Source organism: Pseudorasbora parva, chromosome 16, assembly GCF_024679245.1.
Source record: "Pseudorasbora parva isolate DD20220531a chromosome 16, ASM2467924v1, whole genome shotgun sequence".
NCBI classification, from domain to species: domain Eukaryota; kingdom Metazoa; phylum Chordata; class Actinopteri; order Cypriniformes; family Gobionidae; genus Pseudorasbora; species Pseudorasbora parva.
In genome coordinates, this window is record NC_090187.1 from 203,567 (window position 1) to 222,500 (window position 18,934).

The 18,934-nt window shown below is 51.3% G+C and overlaps 2 protein-coding genes across 3 annotated transcripts in view; one reads left to right on the forward strand and one right to left on the reverse strand.

Moving 5' to 3' along the window:
* Window positions 1-5,797, reverse strand: part of ddb1 (damage-specific DNA binding protein 1) — a 33,414-nt gene extending 27,617 nt beyond the window's left edge. The window contains exons 1-9 of the mRNA XM_067419314.1: window positions 5,614-5,797; window positions 4,252-4,400; window positions 2,548-2,664; window positions 2,134-2,355; window positions 1,887-2,001; window positions 1,442-1,539; window positions 1,192-1,350; window positions 719-802; window positions 503-619 (exon numbers count right to left, since the gene is read on the reverse strand). Coding sequence (XP_067275415.1) covers window positions 503-619; window positions 719-802; window positions 1,192-1,350; window positions 1,442-1,539; window positions 1,887-2,001; window positions 2,134-2,355; window positions 2,548-2,664; window positions 4,252-4,400; window positions 5,614-5,674 — 1,122 coding nt within the window. The 5' untranslated portion in view covers window positions 5,675-5,797. The remainder of the gene's footprint in view (window positions 1-502; window positions 620-718; window positions 803-1,191; window positions 1,351-1,441; window positions 1,540-1,886; window positions 2,002-2,133; window positions 2,356-2,547; window positions 2,665-4,251; window positions 4,401-5,613) is intronic.
* A 2,131-nt stretch (window positions 5,798-7,928) lies between these two features.
* Window positions 7,929-18,934, forward strand: part of pdpr (pyruvate dehydrogenase phosphatase regulatory subunit) — a 25,887-nt gene continuing 14,881 nt past the window's right edge. The window contains exons 1-10 of one of the 2 annotated variants that reach the window (XM_067419245.1): window positions 7,929-8,076; window positions 9,977-10,232; window positions 11,237-11,370; window positions 11,469-11,550; window positions 11,638-11,801; window positions 11,954-12,075; window positions 14,885-15,002; window positions 15,132-15,281; window positions 15,784-15,976; window positions 17,822-17,946. In XM_067419245.1, the coding sequence (XP_067275346.1) occupies window positions 9,988-10,232; window positions 11,237-11,370; window positions 11,469-11,550; window positions 11,638-11,801; window positions 11,954-12,075; window positions 14,885-15,002; window positions 15,132-15,281; window positions 15,784-15,976; window positions 17,822-17,946 (1,333 nt within the window). In that variant the 5' untranslated portion in view covers window positions 7,929-8,076; window positions 9,977-9,987. Of the gene's footprint in view, window positions 8,077-9,952; window positions 10,233-11,236; window positions 11,371-11,468; window positions 11,551-11,637; window positions 11,802-11,953; window positions 12,076-14,884; window positions 15,003-15,131; window positions 15,282-15,783; window positions 15,977-17,821; window positions 17,947-18,934 lie in introns of both variants that reach the window. The other variant, XM_067419244.1, reaches the window with a different exon arrangement.

An 18,934-nucleotide genomic window follows, 5' to 3' on the forward strand; every position in this document is an offset into this window, starting at 1 on the left:
AGATTAACCCTTCTGTGTCTGTGTGTGAAGGCCCAGATTAACCCTTCGGTGTCTGTGTGTGAAGGCTTAGATTAACCCTTCGGTGTCTGTGTGTGAAGGCTTAGATTAACCCTTCGGTGTCTGTGTGTGAAGGCTCAGATTAACCCTTCGGTGTCTGTGTGTGAAGGCCCAGATTAAACCTTCGGTGTCTGTGTGTGAAGGCTTAGATTAACCCTTCGGTGTCTGTATGTGAAGGCCCAGATTAACCTTTCAGTGTTTGTGTGTGTGGAGGCCCAGATTAACCCTTCGGTGTCTGCGTGTGAAGGCCCAGATTAACCCTTCGGTGTCTGTGTGTGAAGGCCCAGATTAACCCTTCGGTGTCTGTTAGGAAAAGGCTAAAATTAACCCTTCGGTGTCTGTATGTGAAGGCTCAGATTAACCCTTCGGTGTCTGTATGTGAAGGCTCAGATTAACCCATTGGTGTCTGTATGTGAAGGCTCAGATTAACCCTTCAGTGTCTCACCTGACCCTGGCCTTGTCTCTCCAGGTCCACCACACACATGTCCACGATCGGCCCCAGGTTAGTGAAGGTCTCCATCACAGCCACATATGAGCCCTGGTCGTTACTGTCCACATTCAGCTGCAGACACACAAACATGCTTAGAACACGCCATGATCACGGAACAACACTTTATAACGCCATGGTCATGGATCAACACTGATCTGTCTGCCCACTAACCTTCACCAGCTGAGAGTCTCCCAGTCTGGATCCCACGAACACCACGCCGTTATCCAGGTAGGTCAGGCATTCAGCGATGGAGGTCTGAGAACACAAACACGTCAACTCACCTTTAGTTACATACACAGCGCTTACCTGACCTGCATTTGCCCATTCAAACACAAAAATCCGCGAAAGAGAGCGAATATCTTCCCACGCTGTGTCGCGGTGTGTGTGTGTGTGTGTGTGTGAGACAGTGTGTGTGTGTGTGTGTGTGTGTGTGTTCTGCTTCATTGCTCAGTGACCCGTAAGCTCTAAGGTCACACATGAAGAAATACTGTTCTTATTAGCGTTCTGTCCTTCTTAAAAAAACAACACTAACAACATCTAGTAGCAGGCAATGGCGATGCTCATCCAGTGGCGGTGCAGCCCCACACACACACCCACCCACACCCCCCACTCACACACACACATGCACACACGCACACACACACCTCTCCCAGCAGCTCAACGCGCAGGTCTTTGAGCACCACGGCCCCATCCATCAGCTCCTCTTTCTCCAGCAGGAGCATGAACAGCCGGCCCTCCATGTCCCCCAGCAGGTAGCGCGAGCCGTTCGGGTCCACTCGGTTATGGCACACGATCGTGCTTTGCTGTGGTGTTCACAACACAAAACACACTTTACACATCACACACACACACACACACTCCTTCAAAGCTTGAGCCGAACGGAGATCCTCAGACCTTTATGGTGGGTGGCGCGATCGCCAGGTATTTGTCTCCATTGTGATACGTGATGGACTCCTGTCCGATGATTATCGCTCCTCCAAACGGCTCTGGGACTGCAGGAGACACACACACACACACACACACACTTCAGCAACAGGTCTGAGATCAGACGACGTTATACTGCATTCACCTTCATAAGTATATCTGAAGCTATTGGCCCTTTCTTTAGGCTAACGGCCAACACACAGCTAGCCTAAGACGACCAGTGTGACTCAAAACAACAGACTTTAAAAAGTTTAACCAGGTCTTAAAGAAATGTAAATATGCCAATCTCTGCAGCTTGAAAATTAGGGGCCCAGGGGACTATTGCACAAAACTAGGATAAGGGATTAAGCTGGGATATGACAGAGCTTTGACTGGGATATGGCTCAGTTAGTGGTGTGAAGATCCTGAAGCTCACCTGGAATGACCATCGAAGCCTCGGCCTCCACGTTCTCCTGCTTCCAGGGCCCTTTGTTGAACTCCTTCTCCCGCAGAGACACCTCATATGTCTTCACATGCCGGCCTTGGGGATCCTACACAACAAATGAAGCACATGAGCCTTACCCTAACCCTGACCCCATGACCATGACCCTGACCCCATGAACCTGATGCCATGAGCATGACCCTGACCCCATGACCCTGACCCTAACCCTGTGACCTCTGACCTGATATATGAAGCAGACGGTGGGGGCCTGGCAGCCGTACAGGAACTGGACATCGATGACCTGCAGCTCCTCCAGCCGGATGTTGAAGGCCTTGAGCTCGCGGTTGTCTCGGTCCAGAGGTATGACCTTAAACAGCCCATCATAGAGCCGCAGGCCAATCATACGGCACTCCGGGTCCACAATCCCAATGATCCCAGTCTCAGACGGGCGGCCGATGCGGTCCTGACAACACACAGCCATTAGAGAGGGTGTGTGTGTGTGTGTGTGTGTGTGAGAGAGAGAGTCTGTGTGGGTGTGCGAGAGAGAGAGAGAGAGAGAGAGAGAGAGAGAGAGTGTCTGTGTGTGTGTGAGAGAGAGAGGGAGTCTGTGTGTGTGTGTGTGTGTGAGAGAGAGAGTCTGTGTGTGTGTGTGTACCTGGACGTTGCCGTGGGCGCGGGTGATGATGTCGATGCTGTCTCCGTTCTGCTTGTACTCCAGGATGCAGGCGTTGTATTTGGCCGTCAGGATGAACAGAAGATCTTTGCTCTCACCCTTTACAGAACACACACACACACACACACACACACACACACACACACACACACACACACACACACACACACACACACGTATGGTCAAAAAAGAGAGAAGTGACAGCTGCAGCGGAGGGAAGACGAGTTTCCGTCCACTTTAATTTAACGATGGGAATAATATGAATATAATCTCCGTGTCGGCACATTCCGCTCTGGGGCTGTAGAGGACTGTGGCAGCACACCATAATATAAGAGCGACCGCTGAAGCATCCTGACCAAATACACCTCTGATCATCACCACCGGCCAATCCCAGCCTGTCTGAGTTCAGTCGACAGACGGAGGCGGCCGTCTCGTTATTCTCTATGCAGGAAAAACCCATTATAACATAAACCAGCAACACCTAACCCTGCAGTGATCTCAGCAGAGCGCTGGGAAGGCGGAGCGCCGAGCTCAGGTGTGGCCGATAGCAGACATTCACGCGCAGCCAGAACACACACTAGCGGCTCACCTGCGCTCATTAGCATCAGTGTTCAGGGGCCGGTTCTCCGCACGCCGCGAGCTCAGCTGGGTCTGAGTGTTTGTCACGCTGCTTAGAGGAAAATAAGGGTTTTTGTTTTGTTTCAGCAGCGTCATCTGTTTGTAACTATAGCGACGTAACACCGGCGACTGATCAGGAAGTAGATGGCGGAGCGGTGGTCAGTCGCAGCTCATCGGTTTGACGAGCATCTGTCAGTCATCGGTTCCTCAGGCGATCGCTTTTCCCTTTTGCTTCACGTAAACCGGATCAGATCGCATCTTGGGGTGACGTTTAAAATCTGTCCCAGCCGCTGCTACTTTATTACTAGAGTTCATTACTGACCCAGGGGCGATAATCATTCAAAATAATGATCCATAATTCATAATAACCCTACAGACAGTCTGATTGAGAGATGTGTGTGTGTGAGTTGTTGTGGAATGATGACTTTATAGCTGTATTGGAGGTTCACACACACTGAGCAGTTAATCTCCGTCGTGCGTTAATGTGAGCGATGACGGATATTATGGGATGCAGATCATTTGATCTCGACTGTTAGAAAACTATTAATTTACAAATCTGCTTCAAACTGAATTAAAAATGAAATTACAACTTTGGAATAGAAATGTAAAGTGTGTACAAATATTATAAAATTGGGAATATAAATAATTTTCCTCAACACAGCGCACATTTAATTTATCTAACTTTAACTTTTATGTTAGTTTGATCGTTTGTGTGTGTTCTTCTTTTGTTTTCTTTGACAGGTTGTTTGCCAGGTGTCTTTTGTAATTATGTGATGTCATTGCGTTGTCTTGACGCCAGCCAATCGCTGCTGATCGTGGTTTCGAGTCTCGATCATCTGCCCTCTTCAGGCACGAGCAGTGAGCTCAGATCACTTCATCCAGATATTTTAATCCAATCCGCAAATTCGTTTGAAGAACCAGATTATCCAGAGATCAGATATCAGGATTATAGATCTGGGATCTGTCAAATCATCTCGGTGGGTTAAGCGAGGTGTGAAGAACGGGCCCCTGGTTTACTTAGCAATCCACGATTCACACAAGTCAGCCGGTCCGGCTCCGGTTAATCACCTTGGGTCTGAAGAGCTCCATGACGGCGATCTTGCCGTACATGCCGACCTCTTTAACCGGCCGCAGCCCCTCCGCCGTGACCACATAGATCTCCAGCCGCGTGTTCTTGGCGATCAGCAGATTCAGATCCTCCGCTGAGGTGAAGTGGCCTAAAGGCAGCGGACACAACAACCAAACAACTCATTAATGCAGACGAACCATCAGGCAACTGCTCTGAGTCACAGACGCTGATAATGTGCTGTGTGTATGCCATAGTAAAGAGATGTGTTTTTAGTCTAGATTTAAACTGGCAGAGTGTGTCTGCTTCCCGAACAATGCTAGGAAGACTGTTCCAGAGTTTAGGAGCTAAATAGGAAAAGGATCGACCGCCTGCAGTTGATTTAGATATTCTAGGTATTATCAACTGGCCAGAGTTTAGAGACCGCAATAGACGGGATGGAGTATAATGCGTTAAGAGCTCGCTTAAGTACTGGAGCTAAACCATTTAGTGCTTTGAGTAATAAGCAGGATTTTAAAATGTCTGCGATGTTTAATAGGGAGCCAGTGCAGTGTTGACAGAACTGGACTAATATGATCATACTTCCTGGTTCTAGTAAGAACTCTAGCTGCTGCGGTTTGGACCAGCTGGAGTTTGTTTATTAAGCGAGCAGGGCAACCACCCAGTAGAGCATTACAATAATCTAGCCTTGAGCTCATGAACGCATCGACTAACTGTTCAGCATTTTGCATTGAAAGCATGTGCCGTAATTTAAATATATTTTTAAGATGATAGAATGCGGTTTTACAGATGCTAGAAACGTGGCTTTCAAATGAGAGATTGGTATCAAAGAGCACACCCAGGTTCCTCACTGACGACGAGTGTGTGTGTGTGTGTGTGACGAGGGCTTGACAGAGCAGTCATCAAGTGTTAGACAGTATTCTCGGTTACTACTTGTGGAGCTTTACTGTCCAAAAATTAAAACTATAATTACAATACTACAATAATTATAAAACTACAATAATTTTTTTCTGGATTAAGTTGCAGGACGAACCTGTCTCAGAACTCACACACACATGTATGTGTGTGTGTGTGTTTGTTGATCAGGTAAAGGTAAGATGGTCGTGTGTGTGATAGTGACGCGCAGCAGCTCTAGAGAACTAAAATTGTTCGTTTTCACTAAAGGGTCACATTTCAGTAATCAGCGCGTCATAACGGCCCAGTGACAGATCTGAACAAACAAAACACTCCACAGATCTGTGTGTGTGTGTGTGTGTGTGTGTGTGTGTGTGTGTGTGTGTGTGTGTGTGTGTGTGTGTGTGTGTGTGTGTGTGTGTGTGTGTGTGTGGGCCCGATCCGCGCGCGGGAGATAAACACACACTCACCCGTCACACAGGCGTTCACAGCCGTCGGCTTCTGCGCCGTCACCACGTAATTATAGGACATGGCGTTCACTTTAAACACACGAACGGCCAGAAACGCAGAGAAACGAGTTTAAAGCGAGATGCGTCGCATGAAGAGCTCCGATCAGATCAGCAGCAGCAGCACAGCGAGGGAGAGTGAGTGCGAGCGCGCCGCCTGCGGTCTGGAGGAGTCACTGCACTGCAGCGCCGCCTGCGGTCTGGAGGAGTCACTGCACTGCAGCGCCGCCTGCGGTCTGGAGGAGTCACTGCACTGCAGCGCCGCCTGCGGTCTGGAGGAGTCACAGCACTGCAGCGCCGCCTGCGGTCTGGAGGAGTCACTGCACTGCAGCGCCGCCTGCGGTCTGGAGGAGTCACTGCACTGCAGCGCCGCCTGCGGTCTGGAGGAGTCACTGCACTGCAGCGCCGCCTGCGGTCTGGAGGAGTCACAGCACTGCAGCGCCGCCTGCGGTCTGGAGGAGTCACAGCACTGCAGCGCCGCCTGCGGTCTGGAGGAGTCACTGCACTGCAGCGCCGCCTGCGGTCTGGACATAGACAGTAAAAGAAATGGACGGAGGGTTCCCATTGACGTCAACGGCGAAAGAATGAAGTCAACCTAGGGGCACTCACTTCCTGATGGCTGAGCGAACTGCGCAGGCTCAGACTGAGCTTGAGGACGTAGATGTGACGTGAGCCTCCTGTCTGACAGCTGTAGGTCTTCTAGTAGTTGTGGAAAGCGAAATCTGAATCACGTTGTTTAAATATTTTCTCCCGTTGCTTTTGGCTCACTATGGGCTTCTCCCCATTCTTCCCCCTTGACTTTATCAGACTAGTCTCCAGGACATGTCTCCACGTCCCCCCGACTGTCTCATAGACAGTAAAGATTGCCTGCGAGCGTCTCCTCAGGTCTATACGGTAATTTCTCAACTGTGCGACAGAGTCGCGTTGGTTATGACGCAATCATTAGCCTATTTTTACAAAAACAGCTTGTGCGGGGCGATAGTGTAAGATACAAGGTAATGGAGCCTTTTATACATTGTCGTGTTTCTTTAGAAATAAACAATGGACAAATGGAGTCTTTAAACGTCTCAGATGCAAAGTTATTCACTGTCAAAGTGACTCAAAAATGAATGGGAGTCAATGGGATGCTAACAGCAGGTGATGGCTTGGTTAGCAATGGCAGCCCCTAGGGGTGGAACGCTTTCCGAGCGCTAGATTACCCCCTTGGGTCTGGAGGAGTCACTGCACTGCAGCGCCGCCTGCGGTCTGGAGGAGTCACTGCACTGCAGCGCCGCCTGCGGTCTGGAGGAGTCACTGCACTGCAGCGCCGCCTGCGGTCTGGAGGAGTCACTGCACTGCAGCGCCGCCTGCTGTCTGGAGGAGTCACTGCACTGCAGCGCCGCCTGCGGTCTGGAGGAGTCACTGCACTGCAGCGCCGCCTGCGGTCTGGAGGAGTCACTTTCCCATTCTGGAACTCTATTTTTTTTTACGGTCTATGGTCTGGAATGATAAACATTTTTGGAATAAAGCCTCCCAATATGTGTATGTGTGAAAACCATATTTATATATATATATAAAAGTCAATTATGTATGGAAGATGAATAGATCAGAAACAATCAGACATGGTTAAAATGATGCCTGCAAATTAGTAATGCATTCTCTGACTACTTTTTTAAGTAATCTAACGGGCTACTATTCCTAAACCAGTTATCAGATTAAAGTAATTTATCCTAGTCACTGTGATTTACTATTTTATTAATTTTTCTTCGTATATAATATATTTTAGCTCTCGGGGAGAGTATTTTTTCAGGAAATATTTGTTAATTTCAATTTAAAATGTCAGGAAATACATTGTTGACGTTACTGTTAAAAGTGGACCCAAATACTATGAGTGTTGGCAAAAACGGCATCTGTCGAGGCGGCGGGGGTGGTGTCGGAAACGGCTGAATATAATAAAGTAGCTTGTTATCTTACTTTTAAAATCAAGTAATCTGTAAAGTAACTAAGTTACTTTTTAAAGCAGTTATCAGTAATCAGATTACTTTTTCAAAGTAACTGTGGCAACACTGGTGAACTGTGTAAATACAGGACACGTAAACATTGTTGTGTAGTTTGCCAGCCGTTTCTGTTTTTCTTTTGATATCGACTGGTTTGTTTTTCCATCGAATTCTAAATAGGCTTGTTATTAATTTAAAAAAAGCAGAATCCTCACACGGATCCTCAGTTAATCCGTGATGTTTATTAGCCTCTGCTTCTGCTTCGGTTATAAATATATATGAGGCGATAATGAAGAGTGCGAAGCTCAGGCTGTCAATCATTCTGGTGTTGCTCCGCGCATGCGCACTGTGCTCAGACTCCGCGGCTGTAGTAAAGTTACTCTTGGCTCCTGTCACACTGATCAAATGAATAAATCTGATCATATCTGAGCTCTATTCCAGCTTTCAGCAGGTATGTGTCTCTCGGCAGGTATGCTTACACACACGGTGATGGTTTGTGAGATCGTGTTTTAGCTCGTTTGCTCTTGAGTTTGACTCTAAAGCTCCAGTTTGGCTTTCGGCAGAATCTCCTTCCCGTATAAATGATTTTATGTGGATTATTTCAGCACACACAGAGCTGTCAGGACACTTAAAGAGGATAATTATCGCGTTTTCCTGGAAGAATCGCCTTCAGGCCTCGAGCTAACGGCTACATGTCAACAATAATAACAACACAATATGAGCCTGACGCGACATACAGCGACACCATGAGCTCAGCTGTGTCTAATGCTCATTATTATTAATCACTCATTCCTGTTATAGTCTTCTTGCGGGTTGTTTTGTTCATTAATTCGTTGTTCTCCAGCTCGTGTTTGTAGAAAGTACTCAGAAACAGATCAATAATGATGGTGAAGATGAAATAATAAGTCCGAGCCTCTGTGAAGTTATGACAGTAGTGTGACCTTCAGATCTGAATGTTGGCAGGTTATTTATAAACAGTGCTGACGTCATCAGTATATGTGAAAAAGTGTATTTGCTGAAATACTTGAAGAGCTGACCCCTGAAGGTGTGCTGTGGTATCTGGCACCAAGATGTTAGCAGCAGATCCTTTAAGTCCTGTAAGTTTGGACTTGTTTGTTCAGCTCATCCCACAGATGCTCGATTGGATTGAGATCTGGGGAATCTGGAGGCCGAGTCGACGCCTCAAACTGGTTGTTGTGCTCCTCAAACCATTCCTGGAGCATTTGTGCTTTGTGTCAGGAGCATTATCCTGCTGGAAGAGCCACAGCCACCAGAATACCGTTTCCATCAAAGGCTGAACATGGTCTCAGCAATGCTTAGGTAGGTGGAGCGTGTCAAAGGAACATCCACATGGATGGAGGACCCAAGGTTTCCCAGCAGAACATTGGCCAAAGCATCACACTGCCTCCGCCGGCTCGCCTTCTTCCCATAGTGCATCCTGGGGCCGTGTGTTCCTCAGGTAAGCCCCACACACACACACCCGGCCATCCACGTGATGTAGAAGAACATGTGATTCCTCAGACCAGGCCACCTTCTTCCATTGCTCCGTGGTCCAGTTCTGACGCTCACGTGCCACTGTTGGTGCTTTTGGCGGGGTCAGGGGTCAGAGGTCACCCTATGCCGCCCCATACGCCTCAAACTGAGCTGCTCTGTGTATTCTGACAGCTTTCTATCAGAACCAGCATTAACTTCTGGAGCAGTGTGAGCTCCAGTAGCTCGTCTGTTTGATCGGACCCCACGGGCCAGCCTTCGCTCCCCACGGTCATCAATGAGCCTTGGCCGCCCATGACCCTGTGGCCGGTTCTCCACTGGTCCTTCCTTGGAGCACTTTTGATAGATACTGACCACTGCAGACCGGGAACAGCCCACAAGAGCTGCAGTTCTGGAGATGCTCTGACCCAGTCGTCTAGCCGTCACAATCTGGCCAAACTCGCTCAAATCTGATCTGTGTGTATGAACAATGGATGTTAAACGTTTTAAGTTTGTGTGTACTCTTATATTTTAACCAGTGTTTCCCCGTGAAGGGTTAGTAGATGTTGATATGCTGTGTAGTCCAGTCCGCTTTATTTCTCCAGCGCGTTATAGCGTACGGATTCCCAGCGGCTCAGTCATAAACAGGAGGATAACTCCATCATATATGAGACGGGTTCAGTTACAGCAGACACACACACACACACACACACACACACACACACACACACACACACACTCACAGCTGTATAGCCGCTCTGCAGAAGAGAATAGTTATTATTCAGTTCACGTTGAGTTCTCATCTGATAGTGTGAGTGAATCCATAATATCACTGAACATGAAGTGTGTGTGTTCAGTGTGTGTGTGTGTGTGTGTGTGAGGCGGCAGAGCCATGCGCAGCGGTGTGTGTAGCGTCCGGGCTCGGGCCCCTGTTCTTCTGCTCCGCTGGTTCTGTGGCTCCGGAGCTCGAGCCGCTGGGCTGAGGTCGGTGCGGTTCTGGAGCTCCGACTCTCTGCCCGCTGCTCTGCCCGCTCAGGCCCGGGTGGTCATCTGCGGAGGCGGCATCGTGGGCACATCGGTGGCATATCATCTGGCCAAACTGGGCTGGACCGAGATCGTGCTTCTGGAGCAGGGCAGGTGAGTGTGTGTGTGTGTCTGTGTGTCTGTCTGTGTGAGTGTGTGTCTGTCTATACAAGTCAATAATATCTGTATAGCTATAATTTATCAGTAAAGGGCTGATGAATTGAGAAATCAACTTTCCCTTGAGCCTTTGATATATTAAAGGTCATGGTCATATAAAATTATCCTGTTAGTTTCAGAGCTGAAAACCTCGTTAGAAAGAAAAGCTTTAATGGACACCAGGCCCAGAAAACGCGGCTCTCAAACCAATGACGGATCAGAAGAGGAAGCTCCGCCTCTACAGATAAATGTGTACGCCTGCTTCTGTAGCCCCACCCACCTGCCTTTGAAGCCCCACCCACATGCATATGTAGCCCCACCCACATGTGTATGTAGCCCTGCCCACCGACTCGCGCAGCTAAACGAGCAATAAACATGCCGAAAATAAACATGCCGAAGGTAAACATACCGCAGATGGCAAGATAATCGTTTGTAAACAATCCACGGGTCAACACTGGATTTGCAGACATACTGGGGCGGTTTCCCGGACAGGGTTTAAATTAAGCCAGGTGTAGGCCTTAATCTACAATAGTTAAGCGTGATTTAAAAAATGTTTTTCTAAAACACAGAATAAGTAAAAAAATATATCAATCAATCGCGGGTGGATGAGAGAGAAATCATTGTGTTTGATAAAGACGTGTATCGAGCCCTCTGAGGGAATCATTCCGGTGCCGCTTTCAAAACGGTCTGACAGGAGAGCTGAAGCTCATTAAATATGCAAATCTTATCCAATCCCAGCCGTGGGCGTTTACTTCCGAGTCTCCGGTGACACGCCCATCAGAACCCAGCGTTCAGGAGAGCCTCTAAACCAGTGCAGAGAATAGCCCAGTACTGATGAGTTATGATGTTCCTGACTGTAAAAAACACACACACCTCATTAGTTGAGCCACTTCATGACACCTTCATAAAATGGCTTTACCTGTGTGTGTGTGTGTGTGTGTGTGTGTGTGTGTGTGTTGTAGGCTTGGCGCCGGCACTACTCGGTTCTGTGCAGGAATAGTCAGCGTTGCCAAACCTCTTGCTATTGAGAGTAAAATGGCCGATTATTCGAACTCTCTCTATGAGCGTCTGGAAGAGGAGACGGGCGTCAAAACGGGTGAGGAACCGCATCACTTACCTGATGCTCATTTCACATGTTCTGATGTCATCCGCTTCACCTGTGTGTGTGTGTGTGTGTGTGTGTGTGTTGTCCAGGTTTCGTACGGACCGGCTCTCTATGTCTGGCTCAGAATCAGGACCGGTTCCTGTCGCTGAAGCGTCTGGCATCCCGGCTGAAGTGAGCCACTGTCTCTTACACACACACACACACACACACACACACACACACTGTTGTCCTTTACTCTGATGTATCCGCTGTGTGTAGGGTTCTGGGTGTCAGCTGTGACATCATCAAGCCCAGAGATGTAGCTCAGCTCCACCCACTGGTGAATATTCATGATCTGGTCGGAGCGCTTCATCTGCCCGGAGACAGTGTGGTTTCTCCACCGGATGTCAATCATGCGCTCGCTGTGGCGGCGGCCGCTCACGGTAGGACAGAAGCCGTGTGTGTGTGTGTGTGTGTGTGTGTGTGTGTGTGTGTGTGTGTGTGTGTGTGTGTGTGTCTGTGTGTGTGTGTGTGTGTGTGTGTGTGTGTGTGTGTGTGTGAACCACAGCCACTCATCTGGTTTCTGGTGTGTCAGGAGTGCAGATTTTTGAGCACACGAGTGTGAATCAGGTGCTGGTGAAGAAGGGTCATGTGACTGCGGTGGAGACCGACCGCGGAGCCATCGAGTGCGAATACTTCGTCAACTGTGCCGGTCAGGTGAGTCACACACACACACACACACACACACACACACACACACACACACACACACACACACACACACACACACATTTTATATACTTTATTTGATTTCACATAAGTCGTTTTCATTAGGAATCAAATTGTTTGAATGATCTTACAGATTGCAACACAGCAGCACATTATCATGGATTATGCCGTTCTAAGAAAGCATCGCCTCTTCCAGATAAACAGCTCCCTATAGTAGCTGAGACTGAGCAGCACTTGGCCCCCGTTTGGCTCTTGTTTTAGAAATACCGGGGGTAACTCCGCCATTACACCGGCTACGCCCTCCCTCCCCGGGGGTAACTCCGCCATTACACCGGCTACGCCCTCCCTCCCCGGGGGAAACTCCGCCATTACACCGGCTACGCCATCCCTCCCCGGGGGAAACTCCGCCATTACACCGGCTACGCCATCCCTCCCCGGGGTAACTCCGCCATTACACCGGCTACGCCCTCCCTCCCCGGGGGTAACTCCGCCATTACACCGGCTACGCCATCCCTCCCCGGGGGTAACTCCGCCATTACACGGGCTACGCCATCCCTCCCCGGGGGAAACTCCGCCATTACACCGGCTACGCCATCCCTCCCCGGGGGAAACTCCGCCATTACACCGGCTACGCCCTCCCTCCCCGGGGGAAACTCCGCCATTACACCGGCTACGCCATCCCTCCCCGGGGGAAACTCCGCCATTACACCGGCTACGCCATCCCTCCCCGGGGTAACTCCGCCATTACACCGGCTACGCCATCCCTCCCCGGGGGTAACTCCGCCATTACACCGGCTACGCCCTCCCTCCCCGGGGGTAACTCCGCCATTACACCGGCTACGCCATCCCTCCCCGGGGGTAACTCCGCCATGACACAGGCTACGCCCTCCCTCCCCGGGGTAACTCCGCCATTACACCGGCTACGCCCTCCCTCCCCGGGGGTAACTCCGCCATTACACCGGCTACGCCATCCCTCCCCGGGGGTAACTCCGCCATTACACCGGCTACGCCATCCCTCCCCGGGGGTAACTCCGCCATTACACCGGCTACGCCATCCCTCCCCGGGGGTAACTCCGCCATTACACCGGCTACGCCCTCCCTCCCCGGGGGTAACTCCGCCATTACACCGGCTACGCCCTCCCTCCCCGGGGGTAACTCCGCCATGACACCGGCTACGCCATCCCTCCCCGGGGGTAACTCCGCCATTACACCGGCTACGCCCTCCCTCCCCGGGGGTAACTCCGCCATTACACCGGCTACGCCATCCCTCCCCGGGGTAACTCCGCCATTACACCGGCTACGCCCTCCCTCCCCGGGGGTAACTCCGCCATTACACCGGCTACGCCATCCCTCCCCGGGGGTAACTCCGCCATTACACGGGCTACGCCATCCCTCCCCGGGGGAAACTCCGCCATTACACCGGCTACTCCCTCCCTCCCCGGGGGTAACTCCGCCATTACACCGGCTACGCCCTCCCTCCCCAGGGGTAACTCCGCCATTACACCGGCTACGCCATCCCTCCCCGGGGGAAACTCCGCCATTACACCGGCTACTCCCTCCCTCCCCGGGGGTAACTCCGCCATTACACCGGCTACGCCCTCCCTCCCCAGGGGTAACTCCGCCATTACACCGGCTACGCCCTCCCTCCCCGGGGGTAACTCCGCCATTACACCGGCTACGCCATCCCTCCCCGGGGGTAACTCCGCCATTACACGGGCTACGCCCTCCCTCCCCGGGGGTAACTCCGCCATTACACCGGCTACTCCCTCCCTCCCCGGGGGTAACTCCGCCATTACACCGGCTACGCCCTCCCTCCCCGGGGGTAACTCCGCCATTACACCGGCTACTCCCTCCCTCCCCGGGGGTAGCTCCGCCATTACACCGGCTACTCCCTCCCTCCCCGGGGGTAGCTCCGCCATTACACCGGCTACTCCCTCCCTCCCCGGGGGTAACTCCGCCATTACACCGGCTACTCCCTCCCTCCCCGGGGGTAACTCCGCCATTACACCGGCTACTCCCTCCCTCCCCGGGGGTAACTCCGCCATTACACCGGCTACTCCCTCCCTCCCCGGGGTAACTCCGCCATTACACCGGCTACTCCCTCCCTCCCCGGGGGTAACTCCGCCATTACACCGGCTACTCCCTCCCTCCCCGGGGGTAACTCCGCCATTACACCGGCTACTCCCTCCCTCCCCGGGGGTAACTCCGCCATTACACCGGCTACTCCCTCCCTCCCCGGGGGTAACTCCGCCATTACACCGGCTACTCCCTCCCTCCCCGGGGGTAACTCCGCCATTACACCGGCTACTCCCTCCCTCCCCGGGGGTAACTCCGCCATTACACCGGCTACTCCCTCCCTCCCCGGGGGTAACTCCGCCATTACACCGGCTACTCCCTCCCTCCCCGGGGGTAACTCCGCCATTACACCGGCTACTCCCTCCCTCCCCGGGGGTAACTCCGCCATTACACCGGCTACTCCCTCCCTCCCCGGGGGTAACTCCGCCATTACACCGGCTACTCCCTCCCTCCCCGGGGGTAACTCCGCCATTACACCGGCTACTCCCTCCCTCCCCGGGGGTAACTCCGCCATTACACAGTTTGATCAAACTGACATTTTTTCCGATAATAATTATACCCTTGCTCAGTGTTGCCAGATTCTAGCGGTGGCATGGGAAACATGCAGTCATTTAGAATAACACACACACACAGGGACTGTGTTTGTGTGTGTGACATGGCCAGTGAGAGGCTTGTGTGTGTGTGTGTGTGTGTGTGCGTGTGTGTGTGCGTGTGTTTTCAGTGGGCGTATGAGCTGGGCCAGAGCGGTGAGGTGAAGGTTTCTGTCCCTCTGCACGGCTGCGAACATTTCTATCTGCTGACCAAACCTCTGACTGAGCCCACGCGGCCCGAGAGCCCAGGTGACACACACACACACACACGTTTGTTTTTGTGAAATTTGGGGACATTCCATAGGTGTAATGTTTTTTATACCGTACAAACACACACACTCACACACATACTCTCACACACTGCGTGTATGTGTGCAGTGGTGATAGACATGGACGGACGGATCTACGCTCGAGCCTGGCATGGAGGAATCCTGTCCGGAGGCTTCGAGAAGAATCCCAAACCCATCTTCACTGAGGGCCGAAACCAGCTGGAGATCCAGAACATGCAGGAGGACTGGGACCACTTCGGTGAGTGTGTGTGTGTGTGTGTGTGTCCGGCGATCGGCCTCTGGATGACTGTGTGTGTGTGTGTGTGTGTGTGTGTGTGTCTGACGATCAGCTTCTAAATGACGGTGTGTGTGTGTGCGTCTGACGATCAGCTTCTGAGTGACGGTGTGTGTGTGTGTGTCTGACGATCAGCCTCTGAGTGACGGTGTGTGTGTGTGTGTGTGTGTGTGTGTGTGTGTGTGTGTGTGTGTGTGTGTGTGTGTGTGTGACGATCAGCCTCTGAGTGACGGTGTGTGTGTGTGTGTGTGTGTGTGTGTGTGTGTGTGTGTGTGTGTGTGTGTGTGTCTGACGATCAGCCTCTGAGTGACGGTGTTTGTGTGTGTGTGTGTGTGTGTGTGTGTGTGTCTGACGATCAGCCTCTGAGTGACGGTGTGTGTGTGTGTGTGTGTGTGTGTGTGTGTGTGTGTGTGTGTGTGTGTCTCTGACGATCAGCCTCTGAGTGACGGTGTGTGTGTGTGTCCAGAGCCCCTGCTCAGTGCTCTCCTGCGCAGGATGCCAGGGCTGGAGGTGTGTGAGGTGCATCAGCTGGTGAACTGCCCCGAGTCCTTCACTCCGGACATGCGGTGCCTGATGGGGGAGACGCCGGGCATCTACGGCTACTACGTGCTGGCGGGCATGAACTCCTCCGGCCTCTCATTGGCTGGCGGAGCGGGCAGGTGACAGCAGCGTAATGGACGCTAATGCTCCGAATGCTAAGCTCACACAGTCGGCCTTCTCCAGCCAATGGCTCATAATGGCTGCTTCCTCCCTCTTTCTCCCGCTTTCTCCCTCTTCATCCCTCTTTCTCCCTCTTCATCCCTCTTTCTCCCTCTTCATCCCTCTTCATCCCTCTTTCTCCCTCTTTCTCCCTCTTCATCCCTCTTTCTCCCTCTTTCTCCCTCTTCATCCTTCTTTCTCCCTCTTCATCCCTCTTTCTCCCTCTTAATCCCTCTTTCTCCCTCTTTCTCCCTCTTCATCCCTCTTTCTCCCTCTTCATCCCTCTTTCTCCCTCTTCATCCCTCTTCATCCCTCTTCATCCCTCTTTCTCCCTCTTCATCCCTCTTTCTCCCTCTTTCTCCCTCTTCATCCCTCTTTCTCCCTCTTCATCCCTCTTCATCCCTCTTCATCCCTCTTTCTCCCTCTTTCTCCCTCTTCATCCCTCTTCATCCCTCTTTCTCCCTCTTAATCCCTCTTTCTCCCTCTTTCTCCCTCTTCATCCCTCTTCATCCCTCTTTCTCCCTCTTCATCCCTCTTCATCCCTCTTCATCCCTCTTCATCCCTCTTTCTCCCTCTTCATCCCTCTTTCTCCCTCTTTCTCCCTCTTCATCCCTCTTCATCCCTCTTCATCCCTCTTCATCCCTCTTCCTCCCTCTTCATCCCTCTTTCTCCCTCTTCATCCCTCGTCATCCCTCTTTCTCCCTCTTCATCCCTCTTCATCCCTCTTCATCCCTCTTTATCCCTCTTTATCCCTCTTCATCCCTCGTCATCCCTCTTTCTCCCTCTTCATCCCTCTTTCTCCCTCTTCATCCCTCTTTCTCCCTCTTTCTCCCTCTTCATCCCTCTTTATCCCTCTTCATCCCTCTTCATCCCTCTTTCTCCCTCTTCATCCCTCTTTCTCCCGCTTTCTCCCTCTTCATCCCTCTTTCTCCCTCTTTCTCCCTCTTCATCCCTCTTCATCCCTCTTCATCCCTCTTTCTCCCTCTTTCTCCCTCTTCATCCCTCTTCTCCCTCTTCATCCCTCTTCATCCCTCTTCATCCCTCTTCATCCCTCTTCATCCCTCTTTCTCCCTCTTTCTCCCTCTTCATCCCTCTTCATCCCTCTTTCTCCCTCTTCATCCCTCTTTCTCCCTCTTCATCCCTCTTTCTCCCTCTTCATCCCTCTTCATCCCTCTTCATCCCTCTTTCTCCCTCTTCATCCCTCTTTCTCCCTCTTTCTCCCTCTTCATCCCTCTTCATCCCTCTTTCTCCCTCTTTCTCCCTCTTCATCCCTCTTTCTCCCTCTTTCTCCCTCTTCATCCCTCTTTCTCCCTCTTCATCCCTCTTCATCCCTCTTCATCCCTCTTTATCCCTCTTTATCCCTCTTCATCCCTCGTCATCCCTCTTTCTCCCTCTTCATCCCTCTTTCTCCCTCTTCATCCCTCTTTCTCCCTCTTCATCCCTCTTCATCCCTCTTTATCCCTCTTCATCCCTCTTCATCCCTCTTTCTCCCTCTTCATCCCTCTTTCTCCCGCTTTCTCCCTCTTCATCCCTCTTTCTCCCTCTTCATCCCTCTTTCTCCCTCTTTCTCCCTCTTCATCCCTCTTCATCCCTCTTCATCCCTCTTTCTCCCGCTTTCTCCCTCTTCATCCCTCTTTCTCCCTCTTCATCCCTCTTCATCCCTCTTTCTCCCTCTTTCTCCCTCTTCATCCCTCTTCATCCCTCTTTCTCCCTCTTTCTCCCTCTTCATCCCTCTTCATCCCTCTTTCTCCCTCTTCATCCCTCTTTCTCCCTCTTCATCCCTCTTTCTCCCGCTCCATCTGCAGATATCTGGCGGAGTGGATCACCTATGGGTACCCCAGTGCTAACGTCTGGCCTCTGGACATCAAGCGCTTCGGGAACCTGCAGAGCAGCCGCACCTTCCTGAGGCATCGAGTCATGGAGGTCATGCGTGAGTATCTCACACACACACACACACACACACTCTGAAGCAGAGCTGCTCGATTAATCGCTAAAAGATGCCGATCTCGACACACACACACACACACTCTGAAGTAGAGCTGCTCGATTAATCGCTAAAAGATGCCGATCTCGACACTCACTCACACACACACACACACACACACTGAAGCAGAGCTGCTCGATTAATCGCTAAAAGATGGCGATCTCGACACTCACTCACACACACATACACACACACACTCTGGAGTAGAGCTGCTCGATTAATCGCTAAAAGATGCCGATCTCAACACACACACACACACACACAATCTGAAGTAGAGCTGCTCGATTAATCGCTAAAGGATGCCGATCTCGACACACACACAATCTGAAGTAGAGCTGCTCGATTAATCGCTAAAGGATGCCGATCTCGACACACACACACACGCACGCACTCACACACACACACTGAAGTAGAGCTTCTCGATTAATCGCTAAAAGATGCCGATCTCAACACTCACTCACACACACACACACACTGAAGTAGAGCTTCTTGATTAATCGCTAAAAGATGCCGATCTCGACACACACACAATCTGAAGTAGAGCTTCTTGATTAATCGCTAAAAGATGCCGATCTCGACACACACACACACTCTGAAGTAGAGCTGCTCGATTAATCGCTAAAGGATGCCGATCTCGACACACACACACACACACACACACACTCTGAAGTAGAGCTGCTCGATTAATCGCTAAAGGATGCCGATCTCGACACACACACGCACGCACTCACACACACACACTGAAGTAGAGCTTCTCGATTAATCGCTAAAAGATGCCGATCTCAACACTCACTCACACACACACACACACACTGAAGTAGAGCTTCTCGATTAATCGCTAAAAGATGCCGATCTCGACACACACACACACACACACAATCTGAAGTAGAGCTGCTCGATTAATCACTAAAGGATGCCGATCTCGACACACACA